The 27,013-nt window shown below is 44.0% G+C and overlaps 1 protein-coding gene across 3 annotated transcripts in view; it reads left to right on the forward strand.

Moving 5' to 3' along the window:
- Positions 1–27,013, forward strand: part of CPAMD8 (C3 and PZP like alpha-2-macroglobulin domain containing 8) — a 91,435-nt gene that overhangs the window by 41,054 nt on the left and 23,368 nt on the right. For all 3 annotated transcript variants that reach the window (XM_073324643.1, XM_073324642.1, XM_073324644.1), the window contains 12 exons: positions 279–504; positions 1,135–1,311; positions 6,253–6,334; positions 7,912–8,068; positions 8,523–8,597; positions 11,721–11,886; positions 12,619–12,705; positions 13,814–13,950; positions 14,339–14,494; positions 14,880–14,942; positions 16,698–16,936; positions 23,534–23,621. In XM_073324643.1, the coding sequence (XP_073180744.1) occupies positions 279–504; positions 1,135–1,311; positions 6,253–6,334; positions 7,912–8,068; positions 8,523–8,597; positions 11,721–11,886; positions 12,619–12,705; positions 13,814–13,950; positions 14,339–14,494; positions 14,880–14,942; positions 16,698–16,936; positions 23,534–23,621 (1,653 nt within the window). The remainder of the gene's footprint in view (positions 1–278; positions 505–1,134; positions 1,312–6,252; positions 6,335–7,911; positions 8,069–8,522; positions 8,598–11,720; positions 11,887–12,618; positions 12,706–13,813; positions 13,951–14,338; positions 14,495–14,879; positions 14,943–16,697; positions 16,937–23,533; positions 23,622–27,013) is intronic.

Below are 27,013 nucleotides of genomic sequence, written 5' to 3' on the forward strand. Positions count from 1 at the left end.
TGTTATTAAGTGTATTAAAAGTATTTGCTCCTTGAGAACACAGGTCCAGCTGGTCAGTACTGATGGGAGACCAGTGAGAAATAACTTACTGATATCTCCTTAATTTCCAATTAAATCCAGTGGAGTTTGGCTGGTTTATGTAATGTTCTCATGATGCAACTACAGGTTTAAGCCACTGAGTCCAAGGGCACATACAATAGAGTTCCAAATTTAACAAGAGAGGCAGGTTTGACTTGCATGTTCATCCTGGAATTGGATGGTTTGCTTGTTCCTTTCAGGTTGGCCATGGTACTCAGATGCTAAATGAATCCATTATTGTGGAGTGGGCCATCCCCAAACAGCCTGAGGTGAAGTACATTGGCTTCTCCACAGGCTGGGGCTCAATGGGAGAGTTTAAAATCTGGAGAAAAGAAGAGACTGATGAAAATCACAATGAAGCGTTTACTCTTGGAGTCCCCCACAATGTGATCCCTGGATCAGAAAGAGCTACTGCCTCAATAATAGGTACCAACTAAAAGGGACTGGGTGTTAATAAAGATAGATGCTACAAACTAAAAGTTAAAAGTAATATGAACCAGGTAGGATAGTCATACCCACTTATAATGAAAAGAATATTACTTTCTGGGATGTGGAATGGTTTGCCTTTCAGTTGCTGGTTTGAACTCAGTCCAGATTGACAGTGACTGAAAGTTGGTATCGTTTGATGGTTCTTCAATAGCCTCTATGGAAAGAGATGAGAGTACCCAGTGGAAATCTATGCACAAAATCATCACAATCACAAGTAGCACTAACTGGCTCTCTTGTTGATGGTCTTAGCTGTTAGCCAAGGAGTTAATGAGCCCTGGAGACTGAAATTTCCTCTCTACTCCAAGGGAAACCCTGCATGGTTAAGACTGAGGATCTTAGGGGGTTCCAATTTTATATTAAGGTTTAGTGTTCCTGCATCTGATGGAAACCAGTGGGCTTAATTGGGTTTGTGCCATTATAGTTGTGAGTAGAGCCTTCATCAGCCATTCAGGTTCCTCCTTCCTCAGTCTTGTACATTTAGAAAATAAAAGTAAACAATGAGACAACAGGGAGAGAGAAGTTAAATATTGTGTGGCAGTACTGAATGTGTCTCATTGTTTTAATCAGGAGATGTGATGGGCCCTACGCTTAACAACTTGGACAATCTTCTACGATTACCATTTGGATGTGGGGAGCAGAACATGATCCATTTTGCTCCCAATGTCTTTGTCCTAAAATATCTGCAGAAAACCAAACAACTCAGCCCTGAGGTGGAGAGCGAAGCCACAGATTATCTGGTGCAAGGTACTTCCTCAGACTCATAGACTGTAGAGACATAAAAGACCTATCAGTAGTCTAGGTCAACAGAGCATATTACTTGTTTAACATTGTCCTGTCTAGCCTGAAATATCCTGAGTGATGGGTCTCAAACAATTTCCCTGTGGAGATTATCATACAGCCTCATAGATATCAGTGTCAGGAAGTTTTCCTTGGTACACAGCCATATTTTCTCTTCGTATTTACTCCTAGTTATACATTCTTTTACTCTCCTAAATATTTTCTTTCTCTCCTTGTTGTTTACAGCCTTCAGATACTTGTGGAAGGTTATTGTGTTTCCATTAGTCATTGCTTAGCCAAGCTGCATGTATTTAGTTTTTTTTAATTTTTTTTTCTAAATGAATCCTTCCAGCCCTCCAACCATTTCTGTTGTTCTCTGAACTCCCTCCAATTTGTCAATATCTTTTTAGTTACAATTTATCCAGAACCAAATTAGTATCCCAGGAGCAGTCATTCCAGAGCCATATGGAGAGGGTCTGTCCCCACCCTGTTCAATGTCATGTCATTTCTGTGTGTGTAGCCTAAAGCAATCTGCTTTTTCAAGTGTTTTCTCTCTCTGCATTCAAATAGGAAGGGTGGTTTGTACAGAATGGTTTGTAGCTACACAAAGCAAGGCTCCCAGGAACAGGAAAGAATTACGAGAAAATTATTAAAAACAAGAATCACCCACAAGGGGATGGACATGGCCTGCCTTGTGCATGACTCAGACAATAGCCATGTCATGGAATCATAGGTGACAGGGTTAACTGAGATTCCTCAGAAAATGTAATCCGTTCCCTGTACGTATCAGCAAGAGCCCTATGTTATTTGCCTTTAGGGACTGGGCCAGAATTATTTCACTTGGTAGTTTGCTGTGCTCTCTGCTTGCCCTCAAAGTTAGAGCATTTTCTAATAGCCAAGCTCAGTTTCTCATTTTTAATAATATTCAGTTTTAATTTACAACCTTTCAAATGTTTGGGCTTCAAACTCGGCATATTAATTTACCTCCACAGAGGAAATTCCAAAAGGCTTTAAACCTTCCTGTGCTCTCTGGGACCCCTGCCAAGTAGCAGGTTCTGATGGAGAAAGCCCTTGTCCTGCTTTAAGAAGGCCTTTGCGCCTTACTGAGCAAGAAAACTTTCTTTTCCCTCTAAAATCCCATCCATCAAAGAGCAAAATCATAGAACCTATTATCACTTGCAGTTCCCAGCTCCTTCCCTTAATCCTCAGTGCTGTGCTGGGCTTCTTGGTAAAATTTCTACCTTACCACATCAAAGTTCTTAAAAACACAGATGAACTCTAGAGAGATGAAGTCTCTCATTTTTGCACCTCTCCGGACTGTAAAAAGGGATGCATAGAAAATGTAAGAACAAGCATTCATAAGAGCAAGCAAGATGTGAAATGGTTCGGGAGAGAGGTCTAACAAGCAAAGAAAAATTAATGTAAGAGTAACAGCCAAGGAAAGTGTAAGAAGAGTGACATACAGAAACTTACCAGTAGTTACCAGCAAAATGAATCTGAATTGATTATTTCCAACATGAATACAATCTGGTGATGAAGAAATACTTTTCAGCAGTAAATTGTATCTGAGGCTTATGTAGGGAAGATCTCAATATAAAGGAAAAGTCAAATTTAATGCAGCAGCTATTGCTGGTCTGAGAAGAACATCTTTGTCTTTGATTTCTGGGTGTGAAAAGGCTTCACCTGCCTCCTGCAAGCTATAGAACTACTGAAGAATTCTGAAGGCAGTGACTTTTTGTTGCATTATCAGTAAATATGTGTATTGACTTAGCTGTCTGGATGCACAGAATTACAAGCCAATTCCTACCACCAGCTTGCCTTAGTCTCTTGTCTGTGTCTGCACTCAGAGTTGAGCTTGGTGGGTAGAATGGCTCCAGCAGCAGTTGAAGAGATGTTTGTAAACCTTCTTGCCAACTCTGTGACCCCACTTGTCATGGTAATGACTTTTTTCAGCAGAGTACCTTTTAGCCCAAATAGGCCAGTTTAAGCAGGGCTTGAATGCAGCACTTGTATCTGATGTGAACTTAGGCCTGGTCTACACTACAGTTAGGTTGATGAAAGGCAGCTTACCTTGACTTAACTATATAAGTGTCTACATTAAAATTTTGCTCCCACCGACGTAACTACCCTGCTATGCCGACTTAATAACTCCAGCTCCATGAGAGGCATAGAGTCAATGTCACTGTAGTTAGGTCAACGAAATGTCAGACCATATCTACACGTACAGCAATGCAGTTGTGCAGCTCTCCCGCCAGGACAAAAAAACCCTGCAAGTGGCATAAACTGTGTCGGCATGAGAAGCTCTCCCACCAACATAGCACTTTGCACATTAGCACTTATGTCAGTGTAACTTATATCACTCAGGGGGGTGGATTATTCACACCCTGAGTGACATAAATTTTGCCTACATAAGTGGTAGTGTAGACATAGCTTCAGTGTAGATGCTGCATTGCTTAAATCGACTGATACGGGCTTTCACAAGCCATCTCACAGTGCCCCGCACTGACAGTACAGTGCTTGTGGTGAGGACATGCACCACCCACTCATGGAGGATAGGTCCATCAATGGCTATTAGCCAGGATGGGCAGGGTTGAAAAACCATGCTCTGAAGTATCCCTAGCCTCTGCTTGCCAGAAGCTGGGAATGGGTGCTGGGATGTATCACTTGATGATAACCTGTTCTGTTCAGTCTCTCTGGCATTAGCCACTGTCGGAAGACAGGATATTGTGCTAGATGGACCATTGGTCTGACCAAGCATGATTGTTCTTATGTTCTTAAGGAGCATAATGTGGGCATGCAAAAACAATTTAATTACTGTGGTGGCTGTATGCCAATGTAACTTAGGTTGACATAATTTTGTTGTGTAGACATGCCCTTACCAAGGAGGCTGCAGGAGCTAGGAATTTTTTAGAAGGGTGAAGTAATGTGAGGGGTTGATCTTGTTCTCCCAGAAACTCCACCACTTTCCCTTTTCTTGGTATGTTGCTGTGTGCACTGATTTTATTCCACAGTAGCACCCTCTCAGAAACACGCTTCAGAGCTTGAAGACTCTTTCTTTTCCTCTTTTGCCCATTACTAATATAGAGCACTCCTAAGTTAAACTAGATGCTCCAACCAATATTAAAGGCTTGGCATTCAGAGACTCAATCACTTGGCAAGGTGACCTTGGGGTAAATGTGGTTACCTCAGCCGCTGTTCTCAGAAGTATCTGTACTTTACTCTGATTCTTTCATTTTCTTCACTGTTCCCTTCGTCCCTTTAGGGCTCCACAAATGAAATAATGTAAACTTTGATTTATGTATTTGAATATTAATGTGATAACCCTGGATTCTGTTTTTGGTTGCTCCCAGAGTCTCTCTCTTTCACCAAATTGGGTTCTTCCCCTAAGGCTACTTTTGCATTATCTTTCTGTGGAACAAGTGGATTTTATTCTCTTACTTTTATCCATATATCCTATAAACCCCCAGTCCAAGCTTTTCACTGCTGGACCATAATTAATTTCTAGGAATTCAATTGTTTTCTATTTTACAAACTCACCCAGCTCTGCTCTCTCTAAAAGGGAAACTTTTGGAGGTTATGGAGAAGCAGGGGGAGATGGACAGCCACTGATAGGAGGTTATACTGCCGTCTGTATCTGCAGAGGTCAGCAAAGCTACTCAGTCCCTGGAAATGAAAAATTAATCCATTCTCATAAAGATGTCATGCAGCATGGAATGAAAAGTCTATTTATGGGTCAGAGGATTAGCCAGGCTCCAAATGTCTCTCTGTCATGTAGCCTCTTGCACATGTTTGATACATCTCCATATCAGAAATGGCCATTCTGAAGGATTTAGATCCAGTGGACATTTAAAATCCTTGCCAAAATTACTGTGTATTGGAGTTTCCACATTATTGAGACTTGGCCCAATTTTATTAGCACTGACGGTTCATGATTACAAGGGAAGTAGGTTTGGTGAAAGGTAAATTCCATCCATTATAGCTAAAATGCTAATCCCAACTTTATCTTTGGCTTTTGAAGGACGTTCACGTAGGGAGCACTTGTACATTAAGGTGACTGCTCTAAAAGGATGCATCCTAAAATGGGGTCCCGGTATTTTCTCTTGATCTTCAGTATTTAACTTCACAATAACTGTTAGGTTAAAATGTGCCTTCTGTAAGACAGCCCCATCAGCTAGGAAGGGTTCAAATAAGTTAAGACCCCAATGACTTAGCTATTGCATGTCTCAAGAAACTGCTTGCCAAGGTGGTCAATCTTATTGTTCTCCAAGCTGACTTTTCTGCTCAGGAATTCTTCTCAACTAAAGGGAAGAGAAAGAAAGTCCTAATAAAAGGAAGATATGACTGACAAGTGCCATCCCATATATAGACATGCAAAGAGCCTCCAGCTGGGCATGGAAAAGAGGCTAATAGTAGAAGAAGTTATATTTTGATCACTTGTCTTCAGGAGATGTATGGAGACTTATAAATACTAGCCTGTAATAAGATTTAGTTAAGGTCTATTCCACACACACACACACAGGGTTGGCTCTACCATACACAGCAGAACAGGAGATTGCCTTTGGCAGCAGAATCCACCATACCAGTGTTGGATGATCTGAGTTTTCATTCAGTTTAAACACTTGCTTTTCTAAGGGCATGGCTACACTGGAAACTTCAAAGTGCTGTCGCAGGAGTGCTCTCCCAGCACTCCTGGTAATCCACCTCCACGAGGGGATTAGCTCCGAGTGCTGGGAGTGTGGGTCCCGGTGCTCAGAGCCTGTTTACACTAGTGCTTTAAAGCGCTCTGACTTGCTGCGCTCAGGGGGATGATTTTTCACACCCCTGAGCCAGCAAATTAGAACGCTATAAAATGTAAGTGTAGCCAAGCCCTAAATTGCTGGACTCCCACAATTCTTTTGTGATTTCCAGGTTACCAACGCCAGTTGACCTATAAGAGACAAGATGGTTCATACAGTGCTTTTGGTGAGAGGGACTCCTCAGGGAGTATGTGGTAAGTAAGTCGCTATTTAAAACAGAGTTAAAAATTCAGTGTTTGCCAAATTGAAAAGGACATAATTGGCAAAAAGGACAATAAGTTTCCAGTTTGTGTCAGGATGTTGCACATAGCAGAGAGTAAAAATAATATTTAATGGCTAGAAGCCTGCTAATGCTCTACTGCTGAGTGTTTTGTGATCCCACATTAGATGGGTTTTGAGGATCCCAGTTTTGAGGATGTTAGTTAATGCATGTTCCTTTAAGGTTCCAATGCTGTCATTTAGGGTCAGATTCTATGCCATAGAACTGCATAGGCAGTGCGTGACCTCAATAAGCACCTTCTTACTTGAGAACAGAACCCCACCCAGGCTGTGTTGGGGAGATGGCAGGGCACCTCCTTCAGGGCAGGAGGGAGAGAATGGAGCACATCTTTCAGTGGACTCCAGCTCCACCTGGATGAAACAGAACAGGATGGATGGATGGATTCCCCAGGAAACTGAACTGCAGGGCCTTTCAAGGTACCAGTTGTGCTGAGGCAGTAGATGGAGGGGGCAGGGTGTTCCAGTGTTCTCTAGAATGCCCCTCATTCCCCAAGACTCTGCTTTACCTCAGTGTTAGCATTCACTTGACTAAATGCAGCACCTTAAACTAAAAAGTTTTCCATTTGGTTAATTTGCCTGCACTGTCACTCAATTTCTTTAGCTGCTCTGAATTTTCCTTTAGATTGACTTGCTCCATGAACTCATTTGAAGGGGAAGTAGAATTTCTGTGATGATGATGCTTAACTTTTTTAAAGATAATAAACTCTACTTTCATCTCAGAGCTGGCATCTTTTAGTCCCTAGATATAAAATACTGTAACACACCATTACTTAACACTCGAAAAATCCCCTGCCAGGAAGCCTGCCTCCTACCCTCCCATTCCTGCGGGGCTTGTAAAATGAGTGATTCAGTCTCCCAAAACCGGCTGGAGTTCACACTTTTTGCATGTCAGAGGTTTAGAATTCTAAAAGCACTTCTTCTGTGTCTGCTTAGATCCTAACGCTCAACAGAGACAAACTTTAGCAGTGGTTTGAATTTCCAGTTGTTTTATTATCAGTAAATAATTAAAATAGGGGAAATTACAATATTTTCCCTTTTTTCCATCTAGTATTATATCTGAATTGGTAATTGTATGCATCTTATTTCAAAAGCTTGAGTCAGGGAGCAGCTAAACACCTGTACAAGAGAAATTAATTCCAGCCAATGACAATGTTGAGTCAAATTTTGGCTCTCTTTCTATTTATGATATTCTATGGCAGTAAGTTACACAGGCTTAACTGTCTTTTTTTATGGGGTTTTTGTTGTTGTTTTTAAATGCTTCTCAGTTTAAAATATGCTGCCTTTGAATTTCATGCAGTGTCCCCTTGTTTTGTGTATTACCCAGAAGGGTAAATAGTGCCCAGTGTATCTTCTCTACACCATTCTTTTTTTTGTATATTTCAATAGTGTCTCCTCTTCTAGATTTTTGAAACATACATTTCCCAGAAGCACTATTTCCCAGATAGTGCTCTGTGTTCTTATTCTCAAGAACCTGCTGAATTTGTGTTTTCAGGCTAACAGCCTTTGTTCTCAAGTCCTTTGCGCAGTCTCGTGGATTTATTTTCATTGATCCCAAGGAATTAACAGCTGCAAAGGACTGGATCATCCAGCACCAGAAGGAAGATGGCTCGTTCCCTGCTATGGGTAGAATATTAAATAAGGACATCCAGGTAAAAACTATAGAGACTTAGAATCATGCAACAAATGCGTTTTTAGAATGTTACCAGGGTTAGAGGTAGTGTAATCTTATGGTTCATATGATTTTTGTGTTAAAGGGCTATGATCCTATGGGAAAGAAACTAAAGAGGGGTTTCAATAAAGCAGTCTGCTGGGGCTTAGCTGTGTGCCACCCTTTGAAAATCCCACCATGGCACTTGGAAACTGCATCTCAACTATGAAACTCCATGTCTCAGATGTGTTACCGAGCCATGGACCGGGCAGAAAGTTGCAAAGGGGAATTGGGTTTCAGAACTATAGGCTCACCAAGTACAAATGTGAAAGGGTCCTATGGCCTTAGCCTTTGTCATGGTTCCAACTTATTCCCTGCTTCGCTTCCAAAGTCCTTCCATGCAGCGTGCTGCTGTTCAATTTTCACCCAGTTGTTTTATGTTTATCCCACTCCAGGGTGGAATCCATGGCAAGATCTCACTGACAGCATACGTAGTTGCAGGTCTGTTGGAGACAGGCATCACCTTTGAGGTAAAGGACTGAACAGCAGCCATTAAAATAGCTAAGAGATTATTTCTTGTGCTCGGTTTTGAAAATTTCCTTTTTGTTGCTTGGCTTTGCATTTTTTTGACCTGCGGAGACTTTGTCAGCTGGTTCTGGAGGTGACAGTCAGACACCAGAAGCTGTGGTGGAGTCTTCCTGACTTATCTAGAGTTGAATGTCTCAAAAGAATCTTTTCTAAAGTTAGCAATGGAGATTCCTGCAACCTCGAGTTGTCAGCTTGTGGCTTGTTCCAGAGGAGCAGAGCTGCTCTCTCTAAATCCCCTCCAGCAGCAGGCAGTTGTTTCCACATAAGTTGCTGAGCAGCTCAGAAAGGCAGTGAACACAATAAATATGAATCTGTCTCTATGCTCCTCTTTGTCCTGATCCTAATAGGTGGGTTTGCTGGCAGCCCCTGCCAGATAGCCACATTCATGAATTCTACAGCCTGTGATTCCTCAATTAGGGTATTTAAAATTATCAAATGTCTTAGAGAAGAGTCACTTTCCTGTGATGTAGTGGAATGTAAACTCTGCAGCAAAATGTTCACCTTTGCTGTAATGCAATTTCCTGGCGCTTAATACAAGGCATGTGTGTGGAGAGCCACTGCTTTCTATCACTCCAGAAGGGTAGGAGGCAGCCAGATCTCAGTGATCAGAAGATCTCTTGGATTACCTATTACATTCATCCTGAATCCCCTGTACTGTGTTACCTTTGTTAAATCCAGCAGAGGAAGCTGATTTACTATCTGAAGAGTGTTCATTTGGATGTGTGAATGAGTTAATGGTCCTCAGTCCAATTTCTGTTGGATAAATAGCTGTGTCCCAAAAACCATGGCCACAATTGCCTCAATAGCTGCTGATTCTGGTAGGCTGAAAATTGAATGCCCCTTGGAGACTGAACTCTCCTCTCACCTCCAAGAATAGGCATTTGCAGGGCAGTGTAAAGCAGCATATTATTATTTATTTATTTTATTACAACTGTAGGCACTACTGTAACAACAAACACCTGCCCCCAAAAGTTTACTGTCTAAGTAGACAAGGCAGAAAGGGAAGTAAAGACACAGAGAGGGGAAGTGACATGCCCAAGGTTGTACAGCAGGTCAGTGGCAGAGCCTCCTAACACTGACTCTTAATCCAGTGCCCTACCCACTAAAGCATATGATCACCCCAACTTTATAGAGCTGTTGCCTGTGCTGGACTTGTGTAGATAAATGATAGATTTCACTGTCCATTTCTGTCAAGCTGTTGGTACATTAGTAAAAAGAAAAAGAAATATATCCCTGCCTCCTCATTCCAGCAGAGAGGACAAGCTCTTACTGTTAATTAACTATGGAAGCCTTCTGCCATATCACTCCCCAATGTGAACTGGGTCCCATTTGATTAATTTAGGTCTTGAATGAGCAAGGTTCTAAAGATTAATTTTATATATAATATACAAAATGTGGGGTTAGTGCAGGGGTGACCAGACTTTCCCAAACTGAGCCCCACATGGCCAACTTGCTAGGAGCTACAGAATTACAAAAATGGAACAGATTGTCTCTTATGTTGAGGTGCAACCTGGTACTGATGAGGTGGGGCCTGAGGTCTGCACTGTAGAATTCTGCAGGCTACACTCTGGCCACCCGGACTTCAAATATTGGACAAAGTGAGTTCCCCAAACCCTTCTGAATCTCTGTAGATAGCATGTTGGAGCCTGCTACTGATCTCACACACACTCTTTCTCTGGACCCTGTTTGTAATCACACATTGCACACACTCAAAACTGCTGAGCCAAGCATTCCCTGTGGGGAGGGAATGACAATAAATATGTTATGAATCTGATACCCTGTGTCTCTGTAGAGAGAAAGGTCTGTTCAGTGTGTCTCTTTGGTGTCCCCTACTCAGACATGTTGATTTCCTGTTCAGACATAAAGCACCGTTTTTAAGGGGATTTTTAAGTGCCCAGAGGAGCCATGAGGATCTCTTCAGAAAACCTTTGTGATTGATGTGCTCAGCGTGCTGTAGGCCTGTGCCTTGCAAAGCTCTCAGAATAAGGCCAGCCTGCAATGTGCTGAGCACCCTTAATTCCGGTTAGACTCAGTGGGAGTTGAGGGTGCTCAACACTTTGCAAGATCTGATCCTGAAAGTGCTGAAGCAGCGGTTCTCAAACTTTTGTATTGGTGACCCCTTTCACACAGCAAGCCTCTGAGTGCGACCCCGCCCCACACTTATAAATTAAAAACATTTTTTAATATATTTAACACCATTATAAATGCTGGAGTCGAAGCGGGGTTTGCGGTGGAGGCTGACAGCTTGCGACCCCCCCCCATGTAATAACCTCACGACCCCCTCAGGGGTCCCAACCCCCAGTTTGAGAACCCCTGTGCTAAAGGAGTTAGTCACCACCCCCTCTGCGGCAGCTCCCCTTTATGGGAAAGATAGGGCAGGGAGGGATGTTCTCTCTAGGCCATTTCTAAGTCAGATAGCCCCAGAAGTTCCAGTTCATTACAGTCTGGTGGTTTCCCTAGGGGAGATCTGCAAGTGTTACTAATGATCTGAGCTTGGAAATGAGGAAGGAAGAAGGTAAGTGTGACAGGGCAATCAAAGGAAACCCAATTACATCAAATCCAATTAAATTATTTCTATAAATTGTTAGAGCTTTGTTCCTGCACAGTGAGGTCATTGGGGGAGTTAATAAAACATGTCTGCTGACTGTGGTGGCCCTGGGAATCTTGGCCTTTATTATCATTTGGTATCTACTAGATGCTCTGGAGTGTAAGGGACCCAATCAAATGTAAAGCAGAGACTTCACTGCTACTAAATATCTTTGTTGTCCATGCTGAGTCCTACAGGGGAATGAAGCCTCTTCAGCATTAGGGGAACAAATATGTCTCAGCAACATTAATATCTGGATCTTTCTTGCTGTGGTGTTAGTCCCCATTTTTTTAACCCTGGAGTCATGGCCCTACTTAGGGAAAGGAAGGATCAGTTGGTTCTGTACCACTAAGAGCAAAGTGCATGTTCACACTGCTTCCCTGATGGACACAAGTTCAGGAAAAATGTAGCAATCTCAGCTCTGGAGATGCAGGTGCTAGTAATATAGCTGGTCTTTTTCCCACTCTCCCCAATTTAGGAAGAAAAAGCAGCAGTTGCCAAAGCAAAACACTTCTTGGAGTCCAACTTGTATTCTGCAGAAGATCCCTACACCACAGCCCTGACTGCATATGCCCTGACTCTTCTGCATAGTCCCTCTGCTGCAGTGATGTTGCGGAAAATGAACAGCATGGCCATTATGCAAGGTATTGTGCACCTGAGGGCCAAGCTGGCATGCCCCTCAAATAACTTCTGCTGCTCTGAGGCTTCTCAGACAATGAACTCAGTACAGGCCTCCCCAGGGCACTTGTGGAAACAAGCTAATAGCACTTGCCAGCGAGAACAAGTGATCTCAGTTATCAGCCTGGGGAGGATATATCCTCTGAGATGAGGGCTTCCTCATAACATGAATCGACCTTTATAACATAATTCTCCTGATTCTCAGGATACAGGGCAGAGTCCTTCAGCTACAGGCATTGGTTTGACTCCACCTTCCCTAGCTTCTAGCGGTACAGGTATGAGTGGTCTCTGCTGTGAGCAGTGTAAGTGCACCAGAGACTTTGCCGTGCCACTGTGTGACATTTATCATCCTTCTCTGGTGCCACAATACTTGATCAGTGATGCAAGATCTGATTCTGCAGATGGCTCTTCGGAATGCAAAATTCAGCAGCCTGCCAGCATTAATCCTCTCTTTCCTTCTGCCCCCAGCCAAAATAAATCCCTCTTTACAAATTGTTCTTAAGCACCAACAATGTAGTTAGCACTGTAGGTAACCCAAAGGAATTCATAGTCCCTGCCCCGAGAAGCTTACTCTGTAAATGGAATGACAATGCAGTATAGGTTGTGGTTCAGTTTTAGACCAAATATGTGACAGCAGAGTTTGAACCTCCCCATGTCTAGGGAATAGCTTTAACTTCTTTACTGCTTTACCATTCTAGATGGCTTTACCCACTGGAGCTTAATGGGGACTCTGGTTACTGATGAAGATACATTCATGGGATTTAACGATGGGCTTTCTCAATCAGGTACCCCTGTTTGTGGTTATTTATGATACTCCTGTTGGGGGAAAGACTGGGATTATTCTCTTTTGTTTTATATAATGCCTGCAGTGTGCTAACTGCTTTTCAGGTAGGTAAGAAGGGAAGGTCGCTACCCTGAGGAGTTCACATGTGAAGGCAAAGGAAGGGGAATGGGGTGCAACAAAAGTCCAGTGACTGAGTGGGGCAACATTCACACTTCTTGTTAGTTGCATGTTTTTTATAATGCACCCTAATGTCCCTTTCACCCTCCTTATGTCTGTCTTGTTAACAATTCAGAAAAGGAGCAGGAGTCAAGAGCAGGAGAGGGCAGTGGCCAGACATTAAGAGAACTAGGAGGTGCAGAGCTGGGTGTGGCCCATGCATTGCTGGCATTTCAGCCCCTGCTGTCTCACCAGCTCTCCATAAAGCTTCATAGGAGATGGTGAATAAAATGGGGAACTATGAGCCTTATGGGGCTCCTCAGGGGAGGAGTCATTTGCCATGGAAAATTAGAAGTCAAATATACTTAATTTTACAGTAACAGCTATTTGGCCTGGGATTTTCAAAGGACCCTAAGAGTGAGTGAGGTGCCCAGTTTCCATTGACAGTCAATGAGAGATGGCCATCTAACTCCCTTAGTCTCCTTTGAATATGCCAGCACTAATAATTAACTATTTAAAACCCCAGGCTCCATTATCAAGATGAAAAGGTGTAAAAATTAATGGAGTAATCGTTGGGCCAGGTCAAAAAAGACCATGACTCTGCATGAAAAGTCCAATGACAGAGATGCAGAGTCAGCCATGCAGCTTGGGTGGCATGTAGGGGAAAAGGGAGCCAGAGTAAATTTATGCAGGGGCTAAAAGTCAAGCAGAAGGAGCTGTGATCTGATGTGCCAGAGGAAAGCTTAGACTGGAAGCTGACACATGAGGCCCATTTTGGAAAATGTCCGATGTAATTTGGGTACAGACATTTTTCACTGCTTCATTTGTCTCTTTCTGCCTTGGACTCTTTGAACCCTGAAGATTTTTTTAGCTTGTGAAACTACAGAGAGGTGATACCTAGCTCAGCCCAGATTCCCTACTCCAAATGTGGTTTTGATTGTTTTCTCTTTCAGTTGTATCTGCAGAGGTGGAAATGACAGCCTATGCACTGCTGACATACACGCTCCTGGGAGATGTGGCCTCTGCACTTCCAGTGGTTAAATGGCTGTCGCAGCAGAGAAATGCACTTGGAGGATTCTCATCTACTCAGGTGAATTCCTGGCAGCCTGTGTAATTTCATCATAGAAATAAATGCCAATGCAAACTGACTGACTAGGGACTAATCTGGGTTAGGTTTCATTCTGGAATGTAGGAGTCATGCTAAATCCTGGTGCAGAGAATACCGCACAGTGCTGTTTATCACACCTTTCGGGTGTGAGCAGCAAGGAGTGAACTTGAGTGTCTCTCTCACTTTCTCTGAGACTTCTGAGGGAGGAAGAGGTGCAGAGAGAGGGGAATGAAGCGATTCCATTTACTGTCTAAGCAAGTGCAGAGGAAACCTGAACTGTCAGATGCTAATGAGTGTACAGCACGTTGCTAGTTCATAAGGTTGGTGCTCCTTGGTTCTTCACTAACTGTCTTTTCCCCCAATCCCATAGGATACATGTGTAGCTCTGCAGGCTCTGGCTGAATATGCCATTCTTTCTTATGTTGGAGGAGTCAACCTTACCATTTCCCTGGCTTCCACTAATTTAGACTATCAAGAGACTTTTGAGCTTAACAAGATGAATAAGAAGGTTCTCCAGACTGCAGTGGTAAGTGGGTGCCTGAAAAGATACAACTTCCTCTGCTTTAATGTTACTAGTTTCCCAAAGTGACCGACCTGAATTTGGGTTCTGTGTTGTAACTCAGATTATTTCAGTGGGGGGGGTGGGGGGAAATGGGCTGGGTATTTTGCCCAACCTCTGATGGGAGAGGCAGCAAAATGCTCAGTTATGAGAACATCCTTCATCACAATGGATGCCTGGTGTTTGGTTTGGGATCATTACCACTGGCTGCTTGCATTAAATATAGGGACTGAGGAAGAATCTGCCATTTTTGTTCTGCTTTTATATGGTTCCATGTAAACTGGAATGCTCTGTCACATAAAAACCAAGGCTGACATGTCTTAACTGTGGATTCTCCCATGCTTGTCCCTAGATCCCCAGCATTCCCACTGGGCTGTTCGTAAGTGCCAAGGGCGAAGGCTGCTGTCTGATGCAGGTAAGGGGCTTCCGGGCTGTGTAAAGGAGCTGAGAAGATTACATTTAAACAGACAAGACAGTCTATTAAACATTCATTTCTTTCCAACCTCTTCCCCCAGTGATGAATTGGCATGACTAGCCAACAAATAATCCTCTCTAAGCCTTTGCTTTGTCTCTTTCTACTGTCTCAAGGAGGGTGGTACATGAGGGTGTGACTAGAAGTGACTGGGGTGACATTTAAAAGTGAATATTTAGGTTGAATGTCAGGAAATGCATCCTGATAGGGACATATCAAGCTGTGGGATAGTTTGAAAGAACATAAGAACAGCCATACTAGCCAGATCCATTTAGCCCAGAGGTGGCCAAACTACGGCCCGCGGGCCACATTCGGCCTGCGGGACTGTCCTGCCCGGCCCCTGAGCTCCCCACCGGGGAGGTGAGACCCCAGCCCCTCCCCCACTTCCCCCGCTCTGGGCGGCGGGGCTGCGTGCTCATGCAGGGCCGCGTGTCTGGCTCCGGCCGGGTGGTGCAGCTCCAGACATGCTGCTCTGAGCAGCATGGTAAGGGGGCCGGGGGGGGGTGGATATGGGGCAGGGGATCCCAGGGGGCAGTCAGGGGACAGGGGGCAGTTGGGGGGGGGCGGTCAGGGGACGGGGAACAGGGGCTGTTGGATAGGGCAGAGGTTTGGGGGTGGCAGGGGATGGGGAATAGGGGAGGTTGGATAGGGGGTGGGGTCCCAGGAGAAGGCGGTCAGGGGACAAGGAGCAGGGGGGGTTGGATGGGTGGGGGGTTCTGAGGGGGTAATCAGGGGGCGGGAAGTGGGAGGGAGCGGATAGGGGGCAGGGGCCAGCCTGTTTGGGGAGGCACAGCCTTCCCTACCCGGCCCTCCGTACAGTTTCGCACCCCGATGAGGCCCTCAGGCCAAAAAGTTTGCCCACCCCGATCTAGCCAGTATCCTGTCTTCTGACAGTGGCCAATACCAGGTGCCCCAGAGGGTATGAACAGAACAGGGAATCATCAAGTAATTCCCTGTCGCCCATTACTAGCTTCTGGCAAACAGAGGCTAGGGACACCATCCCTGTCCATCCTGGCTAATAGCCATTGATGGACCTATCCTCCATGAATTTATCTAGTTCTTTTTTGAACACTGTTATAGTCATGGCCTTCACAACATCCTCTGGCAAAGAGTTCCACAGGCTGACTGTGCATTGTGTGAAGAAATACTTCCTTTTTTTTGTTTTAAACCTGCTGCCTATTAATTTCATTTGGTGACCCCTAGTTCTTGTGTTATGAGAAGGAGTAAATAACACTTCCTTATTTACTTTCTCCACACCAGTTATGATTTTATAGACCTCTATCATATCTCCCTTAGCTGTCTCTTTTCCAAGCTGAAAAGTCCCAGTCTTATCAATCTCTCCTCATATGGCACCATTTCATACCCCTAATCATTTTTGTTGCCATTTTCTGAACCTTTTCCAATTCCAATATAAGAGATTATAAGAGATTCTTTTTGGTAAAATCTCCCATCTGTACACGTTAGTGTAGGTTTGGCAGCTGAAATGTCATTGTGAGCAGTGGTGTTACTGATGCAGGATGTTACTAGTAAATTGCTCAAGGTTCCCCGCAAAATGTCTGAGAGTCTAGTCTCTGCTCTCATCTCTCTGGAAGTGTCTGGTGATGCTGCAGGGTCTAAACAATGCTTTTATTGCTTCATAGTCAATGGCACTAAAATCAGACCTGATTTCCTCCCCCTCCACCCCCCCATTTGCTGCAGATTGATGTCACTTACAATGTGCCTGACCCTGTTGCTAAACCAGCTTTCCAGCTTCTGGTTAACCTGAAAGAGCCCAAATCAGAGTGTCATCGGCAAACTCAGCATCCCCTACGGCCCCTCTCTCCAGATGAAAATCGCTCAGAAGCCTCCCACAGAGAACGGGCACTGGTGGATGATGATGACCCAGCTTCTGATCAAGATCACCAGGAATACAAAGTGATCCTGGAGACGTGTACTAGGTAGTGAAATCCCTTTATTTCCTTCAACATGGTTCTCTGTACAGGTTGGCTAAGCTTGTTATCAGCAGATCCTTCCACTAGTCCTTCCATTTCAAACCACTCCCAGATGTTCTTCCAGTGAGAATTGCATCCCATCCCTACATCTGTGAGGGTTTATAATGTGTTTTTATGGGATACATACTGTTATACTGTTCTTGCTGTGTTGTCCTTGTCTCAAATCAAGTCAGACAGAACAACTCGTTTTACTTGTCCTAGTAGTCTCACTTGATTTGCTCAGGTGTTGAAGCCAGAGTAACAGGTAAGATAGTTTGTGTCTGAGGCACTCATTAATAAATATCAAGTGTTAAGAGTTTCAAATAAAGATAGGCAGGGAGAGTTTATTATTGGAATGGTTCCATCAATAATTTATACTGATTCAGTAGGACACATGATTAAGACATTTTTAATCTGATTTTTTTTTATTTTTTGCCTTTTCTCTCACTCTACCTCTTTGAAACTGATGTGTTTTCTTACTTAAACTACTTTACTTCCGAGAGTGTGCACATTGGTTTGTTCTTGTAGTATGCTCATGAAAGCTGGGCTGTGCATACTTCCTCGATATTATATGGTTACCTATGAGTGCTTGGTTGCTGGCTTTGATATTTTTAGTTTTGAAGCACTTTTTGAGAGGAGGAAAAACATGCACAAAGAATTTACCAATTGTTGTATAGAAAGGAGGTAACATTTGGAGACTACTGGCTCTGATTAAACCTTTATATATTTATTATTGTCTCTTACAAAACCTGAAGAAAACAGACTAAACCATTTCATTACATCAGGTGCAAAAGAAAAAGTTCCAGAACATTTTCCAAGGCTATATTAATGAAAGATTCCTTAGAAACCTAAAGGAGTTAGGTAATGCCAGTTAGGTAGTTCTACATGAAACATGGCCATGGTTCTATAAATATTATTAACTTGACTCTAATTTAATGTTTATTTGAGTTGCTCAGGCCAGTCTGTTCAGTTTTGGATACAGAAACTCTAACAAAGGATGCTGGTTGCCATGGTATCAGTTTGGAATCCGATTGCTGGTATGGCTCTCTGGTCACTATGGTAACAGTGCAGTCTATGAGATTATTTGGTTGACATGGTTCCCCAGAGCCGACTATTTATCTGCTTGTTTCTTATTAAAGAATGTTAGAAATTAGTTAGAAAAAATGTCTGGAGTGATACCAACACACACTGATTTTCATCCCTAGCACTCAAAATGCTTTGTAAAGGCTGTCAGCAGCCTTATCCTCATTTTACCGGTGGGAAAACCGAGGCCTGGGAAAGAGGAAGAGGCTTGCCTGTAGTATTACAATGAGAGAGTTGCAGGGACAGGAAATAGAACCTCGCTTTCCTGACTCTTTCCTATGCTGAATCCACCAGACTTTCACCCCCAGCTTGAAATCCTGCCCCTATTGTCAACAGATTGCTTTGGTTTCAAGGAGGTTGTGGTAGGGCAGGCTGAAGGGAAGGGAAGCTCAGAGCTAGAGTGAGGAGGCATTTACAAATGTCAGAGTGCACAGCAGATAAAACTGAAAATTCACCAAGTCTTCATATCCCTGTTGCAGTTCCGTGTCCAACGTGCCAGGCGCTGGGGTTCTAGAGGTTAAAGAATTATCTGGTCCGGATGCCTGAAATCTCAGCAGCAGTAACACAGTCCCTCAGTGCCTCATCATAGCAGTGGGAATGTCTGTGCGTCCTGCCTGCTGCCACCTCCTCCCTGCCAAAGAGTTGGAGACAGTCCTGAAAACAATCTGTCAGAGTGACTCCAAACAGAGATGGGACTCTCTTGTCTCTAAACTCACCAAACCCTTCTTTCTGGCTCTTATGTTATGTTGCTGGCAGTCATGATGCTAACGAATGCCAAGGCCCCATGAAATCCCCAGGTCTGGCCCCACATAGACTTGCATTTCACAAGCCAGCTTTATGCCTTCCTCCAGCAGCAATGTCTGAGTGGCAAGCAGCTCAGGTCCTACTGCACCTTCCACCGCAGCATTTTGCTGGGGACCCTGAAAATTGTCTGGCCGGTTCTGTGTAACCACAAGAGCCTGTCCAGGTTCTTTAGCAAACTCTCCCTGGCTCTGAGGTTCTCACCTGCTGCTTTGCCCTCCTGGCTCTGGGAGCTTTGGGTGTATGATCAGTGGAAGAAGGGGGTATTTCTCAGGCCTGTTGAGTTAACCGGTATCTGCACCAGCATCTTACCGGATAGCGCGGTCCCTGTGCCTGCTCTGCTTTGCGCTCACGCAGCCCATTTGTGTCACCAGTCCAGCTACATTATCGTAGCCAGGCCCTGACTCTGCTATTGCACGAGCATCTTATGGGGAGGCAAGTTTGAAAGGTTCTTCATCTGTTCTTTGAAGATGTCTGTAACTAAGGAGGCTGCCTTGCATCAACACAAGCTTTCTGCTGTCATTTCTGAAACTTCTGCCATAGGAATTGCTGGAGCAAAGACAGAAATTTGAGAGGAAGTTCAGGGTGAGGAGATCGAAGTCTTGGACAACAAACAAAAGCAAATGAGATCTTCCCTGCCCCTTAGTCCCCCAGTAAACATGCTCTTTAACTCCTTAGATGTCTTCCCCTGTAGAGCTTGAATGGGAGGCATTTATAAGGATAGCAAAGGGAATGCATCAAGCTGGAGTTGTTACACAAGAGGGAAATTGTTTATTTTGAGGAGTCAAGTCCTCAGGATATTTCCTTTTTGGGGTGAGACTGAATGACTATATGAATTTAGAGCAAAGAGAGTGCTCTACTGGAACAGGAAATGCCACTTTCTCTCTGAGGAGTTAGCTGGGTCTACATCTTAATTGCACCAATCTCCTTGTTGCAATAGTGCCCCTGTTTCCATGCTGTGAGGAATTGAAATCAATGAGCATCTGCCCTCTTTGTAACATACAATGGACTGGAAGGATTCTCCTCCATCTGCTTGTGTTTTCCCATAGAAATATGAGGAATGACAAGTCTTATTTTCTCTGGTTTTGCTGGAGGCCTCACTGATGTTGCAGAGGATGATGTACATAGTGAGCTCTCTCACATTATCTGAACAAGTGAGGGTGTGTTATCTGTAAGCTCTTTGGAGCAGGAACCATATTTTTTTTCTGTGTTTGTACAGTACTTAGCACAACAGAGTTCTGGTCCATGGCTCAGGATCCTGGACATTACAGTAGTACAGATAATTATTAATAATAACCATAATGATAAAGACACTCTTTTCCCTAGGTGTCAATTAGGCATTGGAATGAATTGGATGTTTACAAAATACCAGTTTTAACTAGACTAAAAATCTTCCCTTCCATACTGTGCAGTTTTTGCTCTTTTGTGATATCACATCCCTAATTCTCCAGTCACCATACAGTCCCCAAAGTAGACAGGATCCAAAGTCCTATTGATAAAAGCGGACGGAAAAAACCACACCCATTTGCTTCCCCCTTTGCAGTCACCTTTAAGATATTGCTCAGTGTTTCAGTTCAGCCCCTTGGTTTACTGGCCTTCAACAAAAAGAAAAGGAGTACTTGTGGCACCTTAGAGACTAACCAATTTATTTGAGCATAAGCTTTTGTGAGCTACAGCTCACTAATTTTAGCCAACATCGTCTTCACCTCAGAACAAGGTTTCCTAACCAACTGTTTATAGAAAGTTCTGGACGAGCAGGATTGGATGGCTTGGGACCTGGTAATAGGACATGAATTCCTTTAACCCCAAGTAACCACTTCCAGCCCCAAAGGCCATGTTGGGGAAAGGCCATCTGGGGTCTTATGTATCCTGATCTCACTTGGCACTAATCAGTATCCTCGTTGAGAGCCACAGCAGAGAAGCCAAGGACTAAACTGGCTATGGAGGCATAACCAGCCTGTCACCCCTGCTGGGCAAAGCACTTTGGCAGTGGGGAAGATGGCACTGCCTCTGTCCATGCCATACCTGTTCTTGTCTAACAATGGGAGCTCACTCTCTAAGGATACGTCTACCCAGCAAAAAAACAAAACAAAACCCTACGGCAGCAAGTCTCAGAGCCTAAGTCAGCTGACTCTGGCTTGTGGGGGTTGCGCTACAGGGCTAAAAATAGCAATGTAGATGTTCCTGTTTGTACTGGAGCCTGGGGTCGTAGACCCTCCCCCCTCACTGGTTTCAGAGCCCTGGCTCCAGCCCGACTGGGGGAGTCTACAATGCTACTTTTAGCCCCATAGCACAAGCCCAAGTCAGTTGATGTGGGCTCTGGAACTCACTGCCGCGGGGTTGTTTTTTTGTTTTGTTTTGGGTTTTTTTGCTGTGTAGATGTGCCCTTAGGCACTTTTCATATATATATATTACATTGAGCCCAGTGTGTCTCTGCATTTCCTTTAAGATATGGCCATGCTTTTCTATTTACAGAGACGCAGATAAAGCCCAGAGCCTTGAAGTTTATGTTTGTGATGCTCAGTAAGGGCTTTGGATTGTATCATGAAGTTCTGCAAGTGGTGATCCTAAGGCTGAGTTATTCCATATAGAAGTGGCTGAATTCCCATCTTGTCCAGGGTGACAAGACATCACAAGTGCCATGGGCATTATCTGAACTGAGTCTGTGTATTTTTAATTACCCATCACCGTGCTATCTAAGTGCAGGGCTGGGGAGAGGATTTCAGAGTTTGTGCCTAGAATGCCCCCATATCCACAAAAGTGGATCTGTGCAGAGCTGTTGCATGCCTGAGCTACCTTTTTGCGTTGTTTCTTGTTTGTAATATACGTTGCATATGTGTGCCAAGGTCACCAATCCAGGCACTGCTCTTTCTTATGCCTTACTCCATTCCCAGCAGGCCACTTTAGGGAGAAGCAGAAGCATTTCCTCCCACAAGGAGCCATTTCCCTCTGTCAGCAGCGCACTTGCCCAATGATGTCCAATAATTAATAATTAGTCTAGCAGCACCATGATAGACTGTATCCTTCTTGTCCTCTTCTGCCTGCCTTCTCACATCTCTGTGCTCTATGGGCTGCACTTAATTTTTGGCTAGCAAAAGCAGAGAGGAGTATGACGCTACACTCCATATTCTTTATTGAAATATGCTTATAATATGGATATGACATAACTGAGATATACTTTATGCAAGATGGGTCTTGTACGGTATGCTTGGAAAGGCTATGATTTACTGGATGTGATTATCCAATTTGTATGCATGTATCATGTCTGTATCTAAAGTTAGGAATATGGACTATGTAACAATTACAACTGGGGGTATATTGGGATAGACACCCACCATCAAATTTGATGAGCTATCAGGAAGCAACAACAAAACCATGAAGATACTAATCTCTCTTCCTCCTGGGAGGCGTGGGGAGGAGGGGGACTTAACTGTGACACTATTAGGTCAAAAAGAAAAGGAGTACTTGTGACACCTTAGAGACTAACAAATTTATTTGAGCATAAGCTTTCGTGAGCTACAGCTCACTTCATCGGATGCAGCTCACGAAAGCTTATGCTCAAATAAATTTGTTAGTCTCTAAGGTGCCACAAGTCCTCCTTTTCTTTTTGCGGATACAGACTAACACGGCTGCTACTCTGAAACCTGTCACTATTAGGTCAGGTGGTCTTGTTACCTGATACTAAACATTACCTGGGACTTCTTGTAACTTTCCACTGGAAGGGAAGGGGGATCAAGTTTGGGAAACAAAGGATTCTGCCTTATATAAATCCTATTTAAGGGTGGGGAAGAATGCAAACGGGACTCCTCCTCTCCATGGCCTGTTTGCCCAAGAAGAAAGACTGCTAAAGCCACCTGAAGGGAAGGCAGGGGGTGGGAGGCGGAGTCCAGACTGAAAAGAAATATAACTGGAACTCTGAACCACAGAAACTTTGCAACCTGCCTAAAATAATATTTAGGGTAAGAAATTACATTTTGTAACCTATTTCTTAAGTATATTGAGCTTAGCTTGCATACTTTGTTTTATTTGCTCAGTAATCTGTTTTGTTCTTTCTGTTATCTCTTATAATCACTTCAAATTCACCTTTTGTAGTTAATAAAATTTGTTTTGTTTATTATTAAATCCCGTTTCTGTAATTTCTAACTGGGGAGGAGGGGCGGCAAGAAGTCGTGCACATCTCTCTTCACATTGAGGAAGAGGGTGAATTTGATGAGCTTGCACTGTGCAAATATTTCTATACAGTGCAAGACAGTAGTATTTTGGGTTTGTCTCCTAAAAGGGGAGGGCACGTGAGTGCTGGGGGAGCCCTCTCACACAGAGCTGACTTCAATCTGTGTCTGCAGCAGGACGTGGCCCTACTTTGTGTGTGCTGCAAGAGGCCAGAGAGCCTAATTCAGCAAAGTAGGGAGAGGGAACCCAGGCTGATTGAGCAGGGGAGGCTCAGTTAAACCCCAGCACATCAGGTGGTCCAACCTGTCACTGGGAGCATTTATAAAACTAAAGAGAATGTGGCTTTTAGCAAGCCCTTCATTTGGGATTAGGTATCCTCTCCTCCTAGACTCTGTGTGTCACTTTTCTTTGAAAGTTTCTGTCTCAAGTCTGCTTCATCCCCAACTGCTCCAGGTATGGTTTAACTTAGTTCCTGACTTTATTCTCTCTCTTTTTATCCCCCCTGGGAAGGTGGCTGCATTCGGGATCATCAAACATGGCTGTCTTGGAGGTACCCTTGTTCTCAGGTTTCCGAGCAGATATTGAGAGCCTGGAGCAGGTAAGATGTTGTGATCAGAGTGCAGAGCATGTGCTTAGAGGTTGGCCATGGCTCTTTCATTAGCAGGGATTCCTTTTGAGGTGCTTGGGGAGGTAAATGCCATATTATGTGAGAAGAGATGTAATTAAAATCAGAGGGTAGGAGATTTCACTTGTCAGAAAATATTTATCTGAAGTGGGGAAACAGATGTTCTGAGTAAGATTAACAAATTTACCTAACTCAGCCAAATAAGCCTTTATTACTGTGCATGGCTCATGGTAATTAAATGAGACTCATTTGGAAAAGCTGAAGTGAAAATGTGCTCCAACAGGAGCTGTTTATGGCTTCTTAGGGGCTGTATTATCTCCAACATCTGGATTCGATTTCATTGGAGGCTCTGTGTCTTGGAATTTTTTTTTCTGGGAGAACATCATGTTTATTGCAAGCCAAACTGAGGTGGACAGAATGTGCCTCTTGCCCAGCCAGCTCTCTAGGAGGGAGGAACTACAGTCTTCAGATTCACTTTAGACTTTGTTGCAGCATTACACTGTTTTCATTGCTTTTTGATGTTATAAATAAAATTGTTAGTGACACTCTATCTGAAGAGAGAAAAGAAACTAACATGCTATCTCTGAGAAACAGCAAAAGAGCTAATCAGGAATTTCTCTACACAACAGACCTCTTCCTTTAATGGCCTTGTCTTTTCTGTATGTGTGTGTGTATGTGTGCGTGTGGGGGGGGGGCTGTGTTCATAACTCAGGTTAACTAACAAGGCACAATTCTAGTGAAGACAAGGCAGTTTAATTTGACTTACTAACTCACGTGAAGACTACAAACTGCCTTGTCTTCACTAGGATTGTACCTCAAGTTAGTTAACTTGAGTTGAGAATGCACCTTTTTCCCCCCCAGTGAAGATGAAGCCATTATGTGCATCTTCAGAGGGCTGCAGTTTGAGTCAAAACTTGCCCTCAGATATCACACGGTAACTGTCACTGAAGCTAGTGAGATTGTTTGTTAGGATCTGAGAATAGAATTTGACCTTTTATGTATTAGGAGAGCATGTATACTTTTGTGCAGATATACGTGCCTGTAATGCATGGAGCCTTTACTTTAAAAGAAAATGGAAAAGGTTTTGTAATATGGGTAGCAGGATAATATGTGTGCACCCTTGGAGTCTCCATTCTGCCGTGTTTTAAATATATGCATTTGAAAATGAAGTCGTCTTTCACTTACAGGCTAATTCCTGAGTCTGGGATTCTCTCTTTCCCCTGCAACAAGTGGTACAGCCATAAATGCCTAAAGTGGAGTAGAAAAAGTGCAGGAAAACCCAGGTCAAATTGTGGGGAACCCTAGAGTCCTTGCTATAGAGATAGCAATGTTGAACCTCTCTTCTGCTTCTTTTTCACATACTGCAGAGGACGTGTGGGTAGTACATATGTTGCCTATAGGTAATGGGAGGTTGAATATCAGTATAAGGAAATATCACCAATAGGAGTCTCCCATATTGCTTTGTGGAAGATAGTGAGGAAATAACCGAGGGGCCTCTTTTGGTCTTGGTTTATGTTTGCAGTACTTCCTGTGGAAGAGCTGTAAGTAAAGGCAAAAGGATATGGGTGGAAAACTGGCTTAGGAACAGGAGGTGCAGGGCAGCTTCAGAGCACATAGAAACATTCCCAGTGGGAATCACTGTCAGGACCTCTTCTTTATTAGCCAGAGGGATGGATGATGAAGAAAATAGGTGAGCTGATACTGTTCTGAAAGAAGGAGGCTATTCCTTTGGAGGGGGCACATGCAGAGCAGTGGAGAGAATACCAGCTACGAAGGGCTAGGAGAGCTGCTGGGCTTATTCTCCTTGCAAGCTCTGAGGTTTCAAAAATAATGGAAGGGACTGATTGTTGCTAACGGTAAATTGTTCACACTGGAGAGGGGATCAAACACTAGGAGTGAAGTGCAAGCTCTCCTCTGCTGGAGAGAATTGCATTACACAAATGGGACTAAGTCTTTGGAATATGTTACTGAAAAGGGCAATTGAAGCAAATAGTATAAAAGAGTCTGAGAGCGGGTCCAGTTTTGTTTCTGGAAAAGCAAGGAGTGAAACACTAGGAAGCACTGGCATATTGGGCTAAGAAGCCATCCCCAGGGGCTCCTTATATTTCTGGTAGGGCCTGATGCAGCTAAAGAAGCAGTAGGAGCTCTCAGGACCCAGGACAGGCTGTGTTGACCTATCCTGTGCCTCCCCACAGCACAGGAACAGTGGAATGAGCCCTGGGGTGGATTTCCCTCTTGGGGTCTCAGGTGCTGACACTTTCTGGAGGCTGCAAAGTTTGTGTGTCAGTTAATCCTAGGATGGTTTTGGTCAAGAGAATTGTGTTCTGGTATAAGACTGATTTTGCAGCTGTGCCAGCCAGGTGTTTCTCTAATACATGGAGGAAATGAATTATTGGGGTTTGTTCTGCACACATCTATAGGTTGAGAGTTTTAAAGTAGGAGCAATTCCACTTCTGAACAGAGGGCCAGCACAGGGCCTGTTCACTACTCACGCCATCAGGACTTAGTGGTTTATGCTGGCACTCTGCTCAGCTTTACGAGTAGTTTGATGTGTGGTTAACTCCAGAGTGGATGTACCATGATCTAGGACAGGGGCCCCCAACCGTTTTCTTTCTGAGGTTCCCCCAACAAGTTATAAAAACTCCGTGGCCTGCCTGTGCTACAACCTTTTTCTGCACATAAAGCCACAGCTGGCATTAGGGATTTGCAAGCAAGGCTATTGCCCAGGGCCCCACATCACAAGGGGGCCCCACAAAACTAAATTGCTCAGGCTTCGACTTCAGCGCCAGGTGGCAGAGTTCAGGGCCCCGGACTTCAGCCCCGCATAGCAGGGCTTGGGCTTTCTGCCCTGGGCCCCAGCCAGTCTAACACTGGCCCTGTTTGCAGCCTTCCAGGAGGCCCCGGACTCCTGGCTGAGAACCACTGATGTAGGAATCAGGAACTTCTGAGTTTTAATCCCAGTTACCCCATGGATTCACTGTGTGACCTTAGCCGGTCACTTCTTCTCTCTGTGCCCCAATATCCTTCACCTCTAAAATAAGGATAATACTTACCTGCCTCGCAGGAGTGACTACTCTGGCAATTAGTTAATAATCGCACAGCGCATGGCACATGCGAAGTGGCCTGTACATGCTAACTGTTCTATGCAGCACCCAGGCACTTTAAAGATTGGATGAGTCAGAAAGGCCTTAGCCTTCCATTGTGTGGTCATAAGAAGCTTTGGGCAATGCACCACAAATCTTCCACAGAATATTTGAAACACGTGGGACCTCAGGGATTCGGGTGTCCCATTTAGCACCATTATGCGAATGTTGAGATACTGCTGGTCTCCCTTCCAAATGCTGACGTGCATCCTGGGGGACAGA

Source organism: Lepidochelys kempii, chromosome 25 (assembly GCF_965140265.1).
Source record: "Lepidochelys kempii isolate rLepKem1 chromosome 25, rLepKem1.hap2, whole genome shotgun sequence".
Lineage (NCBI taxonomy): Eukaryota > Metazoa > Chordata > Testudines > Cheloniidae > Lepidochelys > Lepidochelys kempii.